The sequence below is a fragment of the Agelaius phoeniceus genome, chromosome 11 (genome assembly GCF_051311805.1).
Source record: "Agelaius phoeniceus isolate bAgePho1 chromosome 11, bAgePho1.hap1, whole genome shotgun sequence".
NCBI lineage: Eukaryota > Metazoa > Chordata > Aves > Passeriformes > Icteridae > Agelaius > Agelaius phoeniceus.
This window is the reverse complement of record NC_135275.1, coordinates 22,354,661-22,369,313: the sequence shown is the minus strand read 5'-3', so window position 1 is coordinate 22,369,313 and position 14,653 is coordinate 22,354,661. Positions and strand designations below refer to the sequence as shown.

Below are 14,653 nucleotides of genomic sequence, written 5' to 3'. Positions count from 1 at the left end.
TAGATTTTCAAAAGTGACAGTGCATTGGAGATGACAGTGTTACCTCTCCAAGGACACTGGACAAACCAACAGTCCATCAAATTTCTCCTCCTCCAGAAAAGAATGCAAAATAATAATGATTAAGAGAAAAGTGAGTGAGAAAGTTCTTTACAAGAACGTGAACATCAGAAGGCTGAGAAGAACAGGGCGGCACCTTCCTGGTCCCACGAGTCCAAGGAACAGCCCCAGTGCCCCATGTCCTGCACAAGGTGCTGGGCAGGTGCAGAGCCAGGCTCAGCTCCTGGCTCCAGCAGAGGAGCACACCCAGAGCCACCCCTGGTGTCCCATGGCCAGGTTTGTCAGAGCAGGGCCATGGCAGGCACCGCTCAGGAGGCACCTCCAGCCTTTCCCTGCCAGCTGGAGCAGCACAGGCTGGGCTGGGCTTGAGCAGGGCATTTTACAGATGAGTTCTCAGCCCCATTCCTCAGTGCTTCTGTGCTCAGAGTTATTTCATTCTCTCCTGAAATGCAAGGAGATTCTTCCTGAGAAAATAAGCACAGGGGTGGGAGGCATTTTTTAACAATTCAATTCCCCAGCAAAATACATTTTTCACAGGTAGGAAAAATTGTATTTGGGATTTATTTCATTTCTTCATGGATTTAATGTTCTTCACAGTTTATCACATCACTGAAATATTCCTGAAGAAGGAAAGTGGCTTTTCCAGGGACTCCGTTGCCTCTGCTGTGCTCCTGTTTCACACTGAGGTGTTGGGGATCCTGCTGCGTTGTGGAAGGATTTGAGCAGCTGCCCTGGGATCCTCCATGGGGCTAGAAAGCCCCAGGCCATTGCTCATTTCCACATTTCCAGTTTGGCCAAACAAGAGCACACAAGCTGTCACTCCCTCGGGGCTGCTGCCACCCTGGGCCCTGGAGGCAGATGGGAAATTCATCTTTTTGTGCCAGCTTCCAAAATCCTGTGAAGGCCAAAACCCCTTCACCTGGGATGCCACCATTGTGCTGCAGGAGATGAAACAGGCAAGGAGCTCCCAGTGCAGAGAGTCCCAGGCTCCCTGAGGCTGGCACAGCCCTCCCAGCCCAGGCAGTGCCAGCTGTGCCCATGCCCACCCTGTCCCCAGCCCTAAGCTCTGAGTGCCACCTCCAGGTGACACCTGCAGGGATGGGCACTGCAGAGCTCCCTGGGCAGCCCCTGCCAGTTGTCCATCCCCGTTGTCCATGTCCATTGTCCATCCCTGTTGTCCATCCCCGTTGTCCCTGCCCGTTGTCCATCCCCGTTGTCCATCCCCTGAGTTGTCCCTGCCCGTTGTCCGTCCCCGTTGTCCGTCCCCGTTGTCCGTCCTGTTTCCATCCCCGTTGTCCATCCCCGTTGTCCATTCCAGCTGTTCATCCCCGTTGTCCATCCCCATTGTCCATTCCAGCTGTTCATCCCCGTTGTCCATCCCCGTTGTCCATCCCCGTTGTCCCTGCCCGTTGTCCCTGCCCGTTGTCCGTCCCCGTTGTCCGTCCCCATTGTCCGTCCCCGTTGCCCGTCCCCGTTGTCCGTCCCCGTTGTCCGTCCCCGTTGTCCCTGCCCGTTGTCCGTCCCCGTTGTCCGTCCCCGTTGTCCATCCCCGTTGTCCATCCCCGTTGTCCATTCCCGGTCCCTGCCCGTTGTCCATCCCCGTTGTCCATTCCCATTGTCCATTCCCGTTGTCCATCCCCGTTGTCTATCCCCGTTGTCCATCCCCATTGTCCAAGGCTTGCTGGGGAATCAAAACATCTTTTCCTCCTTTGCAAATCCTCCGCTGTAGCCACAGCAGACACATCTCAAAAAGATGATTTTCTTTGCACCATCATCCATGGAAAGGGTTGGGATGGAAGGGACCTTAAGGATCATCCAGTTACTTGGAGATTTTCTGTACTGCTGTCAGATAGAAAAACTACAAACCCACAAAAAGTCGTTTAATTAATTTTTATTGTCAATATAATTTCTGTGCATTCAAGCCCTGCCACAAAATTACCTGCTTTAAAAATCACTAAACCATCTCTATTAGTGCTGAATTTTATTCCTGCAAAAATAACAACTTCCTGCCAAATCTGAGCTGACAGTTTGTCTTTATTTTTGTAGTTATTCCTGCCATTTTTTATTAAATGGAATTTGGCCTTGATCCTATCCATTAGGACTGGGTTTTGGTGGGATCCACATGGGAAACAACTCCAGGCACTGGGGGCTGTCTCTGCTGGGGAGATGCTGTCTGTGCTCTGGGAGCTGCCATTAAATCCCAGGGTTCAGTTCCAGCCCCCCATTAGATTTACCTGGCTGTTATTGTCTCAGCACCAAGCTGTAGGTAGCCAGAGGTGCTTCTAAACCAGCAAATGCTGTCCCAGCACGCCAGGACATCCATGGGGACAAGGGCTCTGCTCTGACACCCAGCAGGGCAACTCCAGGATCACACACCCAGGCAGATCCAGGATCACACCCAGACAGATCCAGGATCACACACCCAGACACATCCAGGATCACACCCAGACAGATCCAGGATCACAGCTCCAGGCAGATCCAGGATCACAGCTCCAGGCAGATCCAGGATCACACCCAGACAGATCCAGGATCACACCCAGACAGATCCAGGATCACACCCAGGCAGATCCAGGATCAAACCCAGACAGATCCAGGATTGCAGCCAGGCAGATCCAGGATCACACCCAGACAGATCCAGGATCACAGCTCCAGGCAGATCCAGGATCACAGCTCCAGGCAGATCCAGGATCACACCCAGACAGATCCAGGATCACACCCAGACAGATCCAGGATCACAGCTCCAGACAGCTCCAGGATCACACAGCCAGACAGATCCAGGATCACACCCAGACAGATCCAGGATCACACCCAGGCAGATCCAGGATTACACACCCAGCCACATCCAAGATCACAGCTCCAGGCAGATCCAGGATCACACCGAGGCAGATTCAGGATCACAGTTCCAGGATCACACCCAGGCAACTCCAGGATCACACCCAGGCAGATCCAGGATCACACACCCAGCCACATCCAGGATCACAGCTCCAGGATCACAGCTCCAGGATCACAGCTCCAGGATCACACACCCAGGCAGATCCAGGATCACAGCTCCAGGATCACAGATCCAGGATCACACACCCAGGCAGATCCAAGATCACAGCTCCAGGATCACAGCTCCAGGATCACACACCCAAACAGCTCCAGATTGCCCAGGCTGAGAGCTGGCAGTGGCCAGCAGCCCCAGCAGGGCACTGCCCTGGGCTAAGGCAGCGTGCCAGCTGTCTGGGCTGTGCCCTCCCTGGCCCTGCTGGCACCCCTGGCACAGCTGCAGGGGCTCTGGAGAGCTGTTCCTGCAGAGCATCCTCCCCCAGCCCCTGTCACCCTGCAGAGCCAACACCAGCCTCCCCACGTTCTTCCCTAGTTCCCAGCAGCTTCAGCCTTTCCTCCCTTCCCTCTCCCCACCCAGAGCAGCCCAGCCCCAGCACAGCCTGCTGCTGGTGCTGCTGAAGCCTCTGAGGTGCTCCAGGATTCCTAAGCCACATCTTTTCTCTATTTATCACCCATGATTGATTGTTCTGGGCCCTAACATCATCTTAACGTGAGACAGGCAGGACCAAAAAGCCAAACAGGTGCCAGGGCTCACCCAAAGGTGCTCCATCCCCTGCTCACCCAGCACAGCCTAGCACAGCCCTCTCCTTCCCAGCCCAGGCCCTGAGCAAGCCCTTAGAGAAACAGCTCACATATTTACAGTGTAAGAATGCACAACAATGACATTCCTGTCTGTCTGTCTATCTATCCATCTATCTATCCATCTATCTATCCATCCATCTACCCATCTATCTATCCCCACATATACAACCATGCTGAGGGACATAAGCAGAACCATCATCAGGACAAAATCTTGTGACCTGTGCCTGCTCCAAACCCTCCCCTCCACCCCCACAGCTCAGCCCATCCTTTTCCCAAAAAGCCAGACCAAAATAGAGCTGTTGGATGTGCCCTGAATGTGCAAACACTGGACCTGCAGCACCTCAGGCAGCGCAGGGCACTGGCAAGGGGAGGTCTCCAGGCTTCTCCTCTTCCCAGTGCCAGTCAGAGGCTGGGCAGCCCGAGTGCCTCGCTGCTGCCAGGGCCCAGGGGTGATCTCCAGCCAGGAGCACGTCCCAGGGCTTTGGGAACATTTGCCAAGCTCGTTTCAAAGGGCTGGGAAGGGAGGCACCGGCCAGCATCACCCGACAGCTGAGGGAGAAGAGAATGCCCAGCGCTCACCCAGCATCTTAATGCTCTCCAGATCCCAAATGACACAGCAGAACTGTCCTCAGCACCACAGCCTCAGCCACAGGGGCCTGGGGTGCCCTCTGTCAGCCAGGGGCACTTTGTGCCCCCAGAAGGGGTGGGAGCCCTGGGGGAAGCTCAGGTGTGCCCGAGGTGCCTCATCCTGCACCTGACACCGGCTCTGCTGCAAAAGGCTTTGCTCCAAAACACAGCCCATGGAGGGGGACAGCCCCACAGCACCCACCCTGTGTGCCCTGAGCTGCCAAGGGATGGGACACACAGCCCATGGAGGGGAACACCCCCACAGCACCACCCTGTGTGCCCTGAGCTGCCAAGGGATGGGACACACAGCCCATGGAGGGGGACAGCCCCACAGCACCCACCCTGTGTGCCCTGAGCTGCCAAAATAGGGCACACACACAGCCCATGGAGGGGGACAGCCCCATAGCACCACACTGTGTGCCCTGAACTGCCAAAGGATGGGACACACAGCCCATGGATCTGGACAGCCTGAGCACCCACTGCACCCACCCAGCATCCCCTGAAAGGACAGGGCACACAGCCCATGGAGGGGGACAGCCCCACAGCACCACACTGTGTGCCCTGAGCTGCCAAAGGACAGGGGACACACACAGCCCATGGAGGGGGACACCCCCACAGCACCACACTGTGTGCCCTCAGCTGCCAAAGGACAGGGGACACACAGCCCATGGAGGGGGACACCCCCATAACACCCCCTGAGCTGCCAAAGGACAGGGCACACACAGCCCATGGAGGGGAACACCCCCACAGCACCCACCCTGAGTGCCCTGAGCTGCCAAAGGATGGGACACACAGCCCATGGAGGGGGACAGCCTGAGCACCCACTGTACCCACCCAGCATCCCCTGAAAGGACAGGGCACACACAGCCCATGGTGGCCCTGGGGACACCGAGGAGCTCCTGCCCAGCCCAAGAACTGACAGGGGCTGCTCCTGGGGCTCTGCAGGCTCAGGGCTGGGCTCACTCCAGCCAGGGGCAGCCAGGAGGGACCCGGGTGGGACAGGGCCACCACCTTTGCTGTCCATGGTCCAGGCAGGAGCAGGAGCAGGCTTTATTGCCATTAAAGTGGTGGTGGTGGCTCAGAACAACTGCACTGCCTTCAGCAGAAGGGCCTGGGAGGAGCTCATGAATCACCAGGAAGGAGCAAAGCTCTGGAAATCCTTGTTCTCCTTTAGCTCTCTCTGCCTGGGTACCCTCTGAGCACACTAATGGCCTGGTTATATTGGATTCCATGCTCTCCAAACTGCCTTCATTACATGCTTGGTATCTCCCAATATTATGATAAAATTCATCATGGTCCAGTGTCTGGGACACTCAGCATTGTCACTCATTGAGATTAATTTGAATACCACTATAAATAGAAATAACAACATCTGATCTTATGAAACAGAGTATTGTGCTGGATGCTTTCAATGCCTTCAAGCAATACTCATTTAATAGAATAAAATATGGAACAGAGTACATGTAGTTTTGTAGTATTACTGTTATGAGATTCCAAAGCAGATCAATAATTCTTATATAAAAATTAATGCCTTGAAATGATCCCTCCATTTGTCATTCCAGAGAGGTCACCTTACTTTGTTTCAAAGAGTAAATGGGGAATTGCACAAATGAACTTGCTGGAAATGTGCTCTCCCTGTTCCTGCACCCCTCGTTCCAGCCCCAATTACCCCTGAATCCTCTGCCCATCATCCCTCCCTCTCCATGGACGAGCATCCCTCTCCTGGCAGAGCCGCTCTCCTTCCAAATGACCCTTTGCAGTCCCTCCTGCCTCAAGAGAGACACTTGAAAACAGATTAAGAGCCAAGATTATTGCTCAAATTGAATTCCGCCTTGTCGAGAAAATGAATTTTACCTCCAAAACACAGCGTTCCAGAAAAATACCTTCACAGCACCTCCAGCCTCTCATTAGTGACTCCCCATGTGGAATTCCTGAAGGGAGGATATTCCTGGCCTTTTATTTATACAGGAAAAATCAGATCCCACATCTCTGGAGCAGCCTCCCAGCTGAGGCACAGCCCTGCATGGCTCAGGTGCTGACACACATCAGGGCCTCACTACCAACAAGGACAAATACATAGAGGCTGCTGAAATGAAAGCTCATTAAAGAACACAAAAACCCCTTTTTCTGAGAGGAGGCAAAGAATTAAAGGTTGCTGTTTCCTATTTTCAGCTTTTTGTTGCATTCTCTATGCGAGAAACTGAAAAATGTGGAGTTTCCTAAAATATCTTCTCTAAAATGAATCATTACTCCATTGCCTAAAAAGTATTGTCCTGTTTGAAGTGAGGAGAGGAAAATGCACCCATCAGGACAGGAGTTCCAATAAATTAGCATCCAGGGAAAAACACTGCTGAAATTTGGGAGCTTTCCTCCCAAGCCCCAGTGAGAGCCCAGGTACATTCCAGCAATGAAACCTCCCCAGCAGCTCCTCAGGGCAAGGTCAGCAGGAGGGGCTCAAACGTGGGCTGGGAATGGAAATTATCTCCCATGGAATGGGCCCAAACCCCACATTCCTGCAAGAAACGAAGGGATGGAGGCACAACCAGACTGCAGACATTTTCCTGGGAATTACAAGGAGTTTCTAGACACTGGCCAGCTCAGCAGCGTGGAATTCATCAGAGAGCAAACACTTCTGAGGGATCGGATGGAACCAGGGGAGCACACATGGTTCTGTAATTCTCACACAGCCCTGCCCGTCCTCCCTGTGCCCGAGGAGCATTCCCAGCAGGAGCAGGCTCCAGAGCTGCCCTCGCTCCCTGGAGCAGCTGAACCCCAGCCCCAGCCCATCCCCATCACATCGCATCCCAATCCCATCCCCATCCCATCCCATTGCATCCCCATCACATCCCAATCCCATCCCATTGCATCTCCATCCCATCCCATCCCATCCCCATCCCATCCCATCGCATCCCATCCCCATCCCCAGCCCCACAGCCTCCCCCAGAGAGCCTGGCAAAGGCGAGTGCATTTTGCAAGAAAAGAGCAGCATCCAACTCAGAGCTGCACTTTTAAGCTCCCTTCCTTTCCAAATAATCTCATTTTTGTGATGACTGTGTCTGGAGCAGAAGGCAGGACTGCAACTGTCATCTTCCTCCTTCGGCAGGAAGGAAAGGCAGCCAACACCCCCAGGGAGATCAGGGATGTTCCAATTTACACTCCCAATCTCCCTGCACTGCCTCAGCCCACTCTGCTGCAAAGTTCCCTGGAGGGGCTCAGGAACAGCCCCCTCTGGGCCACCAGAGCCACCCCTGATGAAATCCCACGGGGATTTAGACAAGAACAAAATTATTCTTGATTGACTCTTTCAAATTGCATCCACCGAGGACACAAACCTGAAGCAGTAATTTGTTCATTATTAAAGCCTGTCAGGAGAAGTCTGCAGGGAGCACAAAAATAAGTGCAGGGAGCACAAAAATAAGTCTTGCAGCATTAAAAGAGGAGTCAGATATTCCCCATATTGCATGGTTTTACTCCCAGAAGGTATGAAACACCCGGGCCATGGTTTGATCATGGAGTTCCATTTGTAGGGGAAGCTACAGCCCTGCAAAGGAACAGCATTTTCTCCAAAGCAAAACCAGCAGCCTAAAAACATCCTGCCTGAACTCCCTGGTGCATTTGGAAGCAGCTTTCCAAATTATTTGGGTGTTATTTTTAGGAGAGATATTTAATTTATGACCGGGCTGCCATTAACTGGTGTGCACTGATAGAATTCTGTTGGGAAGAAATCCCTGCCTTTGACACACTTGAATGTTGGTGCAGGGCCACCTGCACGCTCCAGCAGCCTGAGGGTGGTGCCCCTGGAGCATCACCCAGGGCTGGAACCCCTTCAGCATCACCCAGGGCTGGAACCCATGGAGCATCACCCAGGGCTGGAACCCATGGAGCATCACCCAGGACTGGAACCCCCTGGAGCATCACCCAGGGCTGGAACCCCCAGAGCATCACCCAGGCCTGGTCCCACTGCAGCATCACCCAGGGCTGGAACCCCCGGAGCATCACCCAGGGCTGGAACCCCTTCAGCATCACCCAGGGCTGGAACCCCTCTGCAGCATCACCCAGGGCTGGAACCCCCAGAGCATCACCCAGGGCTGGAACCCATGGAGCATCACCCAGGGCTGGAACCCCTGCAGCATCACCCAGGGCTGGAACCCCCTGAGCATCACCCAGGGCTGGAACCCCCTGAGCATCACCCAGGGCTGGAACCCCCAGAGCATCACCCAGGGCTGGAACCCATGGAGCATCACCCAGGGCTGGAACCCCTGCAGCATCACCCAGGGCTGGAACCCATGGAGCATCACCCAGGGCTGGAACCCCCTGAGCATCACCCAGGGCTGGAACCCCCTGAGCATCACCCAGGGCTGGAACCCCTGCAGCATCACCCAGAGCTGGAACCCCCAGAGCATCACCCAGGGCTGGAACCCATGGAGCATCACCCAGGGCTGGAACCCATGGAGCATCACCCAGGGCTGGAACCCCTGCAGCATCACCCAGGGCTGGAACCCCCAGAGCATCACCCAGGGCTGGAACCCCCAGAGCATCACCCAGGGCTGGAACCCATGGAGCATCACCCAGGGCTGGAACCCATGGAGCATCACCCAGGGCTGGTCCCCCCCTAAAGCATCACCCAGGGCTGCAGCACAGGCAGGCCCTGGGCTGGGCACACCTGCCCTGCTCCCCAGCCCTGCCTGGGCAGCCCTTCCCAGCAGGATGGGGTGGAGCACAGCCCCAGGGGATGCACTCACAGCCCCAGGGGATGCACTCACAGAGGGCTGTGGCACTGTCACTCCTCCTATGGATGGGCTGAAGCTCAAGAACAGAGATGGAAAAGAGAGAACCCAGCCCAAGGCACCTCCTGCCTCAACCCCTTCCCCTGGGGAAGCCATGGCCAAGCTGGAGGAGCTCCCCTGCACTCAGACATCCAGGCCTCTCCACCCTGCTCAGGGTGGGCTCTGCCCTGCTCTGGCCAGCCACTGCTGGTGCTCCTCAGCCATGATTTTAACCCAAGGACCTGCAGCAGGTCCCACCGAGCCCTGGGCAGGGGCAGACACTGAACCCGGGGTGCAGCCTCCCCTCTTTCAGACCCTGAGCTCGCACTGGGCCCTTGCAGCCCTCCTCAGCTCACTGCAGTGCTGCTGGAGGGGGCCTGATGAGGCATCCTGACCCCTGGAGATTATCCTGTGCCCACCCACAGTCCTGGGGAGCCAGCAGGAGCAGTGACCAGCCCAAAGTCCCATTTGGCTCCATCAGCACCAGCCCTTCAGCTGCAGAAAGGGAGAGGCAGGGCTCCAGCTGCCCTGTGCCTGCCCCACACACAGCCCTGGAGGGACCAGGGGGTGTCCTTGGGGGGACACCCCAGCTGTTCCCAGGCTCTTTTGTCCCAGGAGCAGCTGAGTGAGGGGAGAGGTGCAGGGCAGGGGCTCTGATCACAGCCGAGCCCCAGTGCCATGGAGATCCCCCCATGGTTGTGCACCCCAGGAAAGCTCCCACAAAGCCTGCAGCAGTAACTGCAGGGGTGAATGCAGCCCGAGGAGCCCGGCCCTGGCTCTCCTGCTGCTGCACCTGTTGGCTCTGGCTGAGGCTGCTGGCAGCCCCTGTGCTGGGAGGGAGCTGCAGGCACAGCCTCCCATGCAGAGAGGAAGATGAAGAGCCTGCATGGAGCTGGTCCCTCCTGGGGAGAAGAGCCTGAAGCAGCAGGAGCTGCCTGAGGAAGCCCTGCTGTGCCCTGGATGGGTTATGTATTTCTATATATACAGGTTTACACCCATTTGCTCCCTACATCAGGCACAGCACAAATACTTCTCTTCCAAGATATTGTCGGAGAAGCAGAAACTCCATCAAGATTTCTTTGCAGGGGCCTCCAGAGAGCCTTTACCCACCAGATGGGAGGGAAAAGCCAGTTTGGGCATGCAAGTAAACGTTCAAGAGCCATCCACCCTCCCCTCACCCACTGCCCCAGGCAGCAAAACCCACGGTGACCCCTGAGAAAGAAGCTGGCTGCCACACTCAGGAATTTCAGAGAGTTCTGAGGTTAACAAGATTTTTTCTGATTGGTACTTGGTTTTCTTCTTTCCGCTAACTTAGAGCTTCTCATCCACCCACACACAATGACACTTAGCTGTTGAACAGGTCTACTTCTCCTCCTAAAATAGTTATTTTCTATTTCTCTGTGGCTGAGCATGTTCTAAATTGTGTTTTGAAGGAGGAGAGGACAACAGGGAACAGTTTTACAGAATGAAAGATCTGCTTCAAGGCGGCTCATCCAAGCTGTAAAATAGATATTCAGTAAATTCCCTCAGCATGGGCCAGTTCCTGCTTTCTGGATGATCTGGTTAAATTGCAATTTTGAACAGATGCTTAGTCACAACACATTAAAATATTTAGTTTATATAAATATCTCTACATGGAGAAACTGCCCAAATATCTCATTTTCTACAAACTCCATAACGTATCACCAGAGGCTTTGCAGGTACTGTGGCATTATCCCAAGGGTGCCTCGGTTTCCCTCGGAGCTGGATCTCGGCGGGGAGTGCCCCGGGCTGGCAGCGGGATCGGAGCTGGAGGGCAGAGCTGCCTCCTGCAGCCTCCGGGCAGCGTCTGAACGGCGCTGGGGCACAGCGGGCGCCGGGCTCAGGGGGCTCAGGGGAGCGGGAGGCAGGGCACGGTGGGGGCACACACACGGACCCGGGCACCCAGCCCCGAGCCGGCAGCCATGCCACGCTGCCATCTGCCCCCGTGGAAGCGAGCGCGGCAAGGAGCGGCTGGCGGCTGTTAAAACATGAAATAAATACACCGGGGAAATGCCCGGGCACGGCTCAGGCAGCGAGGAGCGAGGAGCATGGCCCCGCTGGCCGGGGATGGCACCGGCAGCAGATGGGAGCGGGAGGCTCGGCGGCTGCCTCAGCACCCAGCGGCTCTGCCGTGACAGCCTCACAAGTTTCCAGCTGGGAGAAGCGGGCGATCTCTCCGCCCGCTGCACAAAAATAAAAAAAAATCCCTCCACCACCTTCCGCATGCGAAGGCGTAGGACAGGGAGCGAAGAACTCCGCTGCTCACGATGCATCTGGTGGCGCTTCTGTCACTGTCACCGCACCCGCGATCGCTGCCGAGCAGCGCCCGGCGCTCGCTGCGGGGCCCGGCGGCTGCAGCGGCGCCCCGGGGGGACACCCTGGCCCTTGGGGACATCCTGGTCTCGGGGGGACACCCCGGCCCTTGGGGGGACACCCCGGCCCTTGGGGGGACACCCCCTCATCTCGGGGGGACACCCCCTCATCTCGGGGGGACACCCTGGCCCCGGGGGAACACCCCCTCATGCCGGGGGATCCAGCCCCGGCCAGAGCCGGACAGATGGCCGCCTCGCACGGCCCTGGGGCCGGAGGTGAGCGGGGGTGACAAATCTCCGTGCCCGACACCCAGCGAGGCGCGGCGCCGGGGGCGAGACGGGCGCGATGGCAGCGCGAACGGGGGAGAGGCGAGGAGGGGGAGAACGGGCAGCGCTGCAGCGCATCTCCCACACACACACACACACACACACGCACGGCTCTGTAATCCTCCGGCTCTGTTCATCCCTCGCTCCTCCCGAGCCCCGGAGCCTGGGGCTGAGCCGCCCCCGCTGCCCCCGCTCGGGCCGGCGGGCTCGGGAGGGAGCGGGCACCGAGCCGGGCGGGCGCTGGGCGCTGGGGCTGCCCCGCACAGCCCCGGCTCACCCGGAGAGAGCCCCTCCCGACCCCTCCTGACCCCTCCCGACCCTGTCCCGACCCCCCGCGACCCCCGGGCCGGGGCCGCGGCCCCGCCAGCCGTGCCCGCACCGCCGGGATTCCGTGCGGGAGCGGTGCCGGCCGTGCCCCGCTGGGATCCGTGCGCCCGCATCCATCCCCGCCGAGCCATGGCTCTCTCTAACGCAAACCCAGCGCAACCAGCGCCTCTTCTCTTCTTTTTTTTTTCCTTTCCTCTTTTCCCTCAGGCATTGCTTCGTGCAAATGGGGCGATAAATCCAGAAAGCGCCACGCACCGTGGAGAAGGGAGAGGGCGGCGGGGAGGGGAAGCAGCTGCTCCGGAGGGAGGCGGATGGAGCACCTGGAGAGGCACAGGGGAGAGCGGCGGAGCCCCGCGGCACGGCCCTACCTGGAACAGCCGGAGGATGTTGGCCACCATAATGGACACGGAACTTCCCGACGCCCCGATCACTCCAACTACTTTCTCCGGCTTGACGAAGACGGGCGGCTCGCCGTTGGTGCACCTCACGTCGGAGGTGTCCTTCTGGATGAGCGCCTGCACGAAGGTGAGGGACTGCTCCAGCGCGTAGGTGTCCCGGGAGCAGGTGTCCAGGATGCGGGCGCCCAGCGTGACGTTGGGCAGCAGGTCCGGGTCGCTGTTGATCTGGTCCAGGGCGTAGAGCATCGCCTCCAGCCTGTGGATGCCGTTCTCCTTCTTGATGTCCCCGCAGGGGGAGCTCGGGGGGCCCTTGGCGTGCACGGGGAAGAGGCCGCCCAGGGTGATGTCCCCCTCCAGGCGGATGGAGTGGGGCGCGTACATCTCCTGCCCGCGGGCCGCCTCCCCGAGCAGCAGCTCCAGCAGGCAGCAGGGCAGCTCCAGCAGCGCCAGCAGCCGCAGCACCCTGCCCGGCCGGCCCATGGTGATGCCGCCGCCGCCGCCGCCCCCGGGCGCTGCCCCGCGCTCCCCGGGGGCCGGGCCGGCCGGGATGGGGTGGCCGGGGGAGGGCTGCGGGTTCGGCCGCCCTGCCCTGCCCTGCCCTGCCCTGCCCGCCGCGCTCCGGCACCGGCACTGGGAGCGCGCCGCGCCGCTGCCGCTTTAAACGGCCCCGGCCGCCCGCCCCCCGCCCGCCCCCCGCCCCGCCCGCCGCCGCTGCGCAGCGCCCGCCGCACCGCCCCGGCCGGCCACGGGCACGGGCACCGGCGTGGGCACGGGCATCAGCATGGGCACGGCATGGGCATGGGCACGGCATGGGCATGGGCACGGCATGGGCATCGGCGCGGCACGGGCACGGCATGGGCATCGGCACGGGCACGGGCATCAGCATGGGCACGGCACGGGCATGGGCACGGCATGGGCACGGGCACCGCCATGGGCATAGGCACGGCATGGGCACGGGCATGGGCACGGGCATAGGCATGGGCACGGGCACCGGGGATGGAGCCGCGGGGTCCCGGCCCTGCCCGCCCTGCCCGGGATGGGGCTGGCGGCTGTACCGGACCCGCCGCGCTGCGGACGGGGGAAGCGGGGGATCGCGGCAGCTCCGCTCCCCGCTCCCCGCTCCCCGTTCTCCGCTCCCCGTTTCCCGTTCCCCGCTCCCCATTCCCCGTTCTCCGCTCCCCGTTTCCCGTTCCCCGTTTCCCGCTCCCCGTTCCCCGCTCCCCGTTCCCCGTTCCCTGCTCCCCGTTCCCCGCTCCCCGTTCCCCATTCCCCGCTCTCCATTCCCCGTTCCCCGCTCCCCGTTCTGTTCCCCGCACCCCGCTCCCCGTTCCCCGTTCCCCGCACCCCGCTCCCCATTCCCCGTTCCCCGTTCCCCATTCCCCATTCCCCGCTCCCCGTTCCCCGTTCCCCGTTCCCTGTTCCCCGTTCCCCGCACCCCGTTCCCCATTCTCCGTTCCCCGTTCCCCATTCCCCGCTCCCCGTTCCCCGTTCCCCGCTCCCCATTCCCCGTTCCCCATTCCCCGTTCCCCGCTCCCCGCTCCCCGCAGCCGGAGTGGGCTCGGGAGCGCGGCTCGGGAGCGCCGCCAAAGGCGCTGCGCGGGGGATGCTCGCTGAGCCGCCGGAGCAGCAGCAGCGGCAGGAGCAGCAGCAGGAGCAGGAGCAGGAGCAGCAGGAGCAGGAGCAGCATCCTCCGCCCCGCTCTCCCGGCGGGGAGCGCAGCGCCGCGGGCTCTCCCCTCGCGGGGCCCGGCGGTGCCGCCGGGGACAGCCGGGGACAGCGGGAGCGCCCGGGCAGCCCAGGGCATCCAAAGCATCAATCCGGATTGTGCCATGGGAACGGGAGCCTCCGCCCGCCGAGCTGGGTACCAATGGAGCGGTGAGGAGGAGGAGGAGGAGGAGTTTGGATGTAACCCCGTACTCCCAAACCCGAAGAAATGCAGCTGAGCTCGTTCTATTTTAAGATCTCCAGACCCATTTTTCTTCTGCACGCCCAGATCTCGAGGATGCTGGAACATCCTGGTTTTGTTCCCTTTGCTCCAAAACTCTGACACCCAAAGGGACACCACCTGTTGCCATTCCCTCCTGAGCAGCAAATCCATGCCCTGGCACATTCCCAATTCCAGCTAATGCAGAATGCATCCTCAGATGCTCCCACCAAACCAAGCACATTTTTTGGAGACAATCTTTAA

At 59.1% G+C, this 14,653-nt stretch overlaps 1 protein-coding gene across 6 annotated transcripts in view; it reads right to left on the bottom strand.

Annotated features, from left to right (window-relative positions):
• GRM7 (glutamate metabotropic receptor 7) overlaps positions 1 to 13,638 on the bottom strand; it is a 197,690-nt gene extending 184,052 nt beyond the window's left edge. For 5 of the 6 annotated variants that reach the window (XR_013183884.1, XM_077184693.1, XM_077184691.1 and 2 more), the window contains exon 1: positions 12,436 to 13,638. Coding sequence is in view for 5 of the 6 variants with exons in the window: in XM_077184693.1 (XP_077040808.1) it covers positions 12,436 to 13,627 (1,192 nt within the window). In the remaining variant the exon portion in view is untranslated. The remainder of the gene's footprint in view (positions 1 to 12,435) is intronic. The other variant, XM_054640222.2, reaches the window with a different exon arrangement.
• Between the last annotated feature and the right edge of the window lie 1,015 nt (positions 13,639 to 14,653).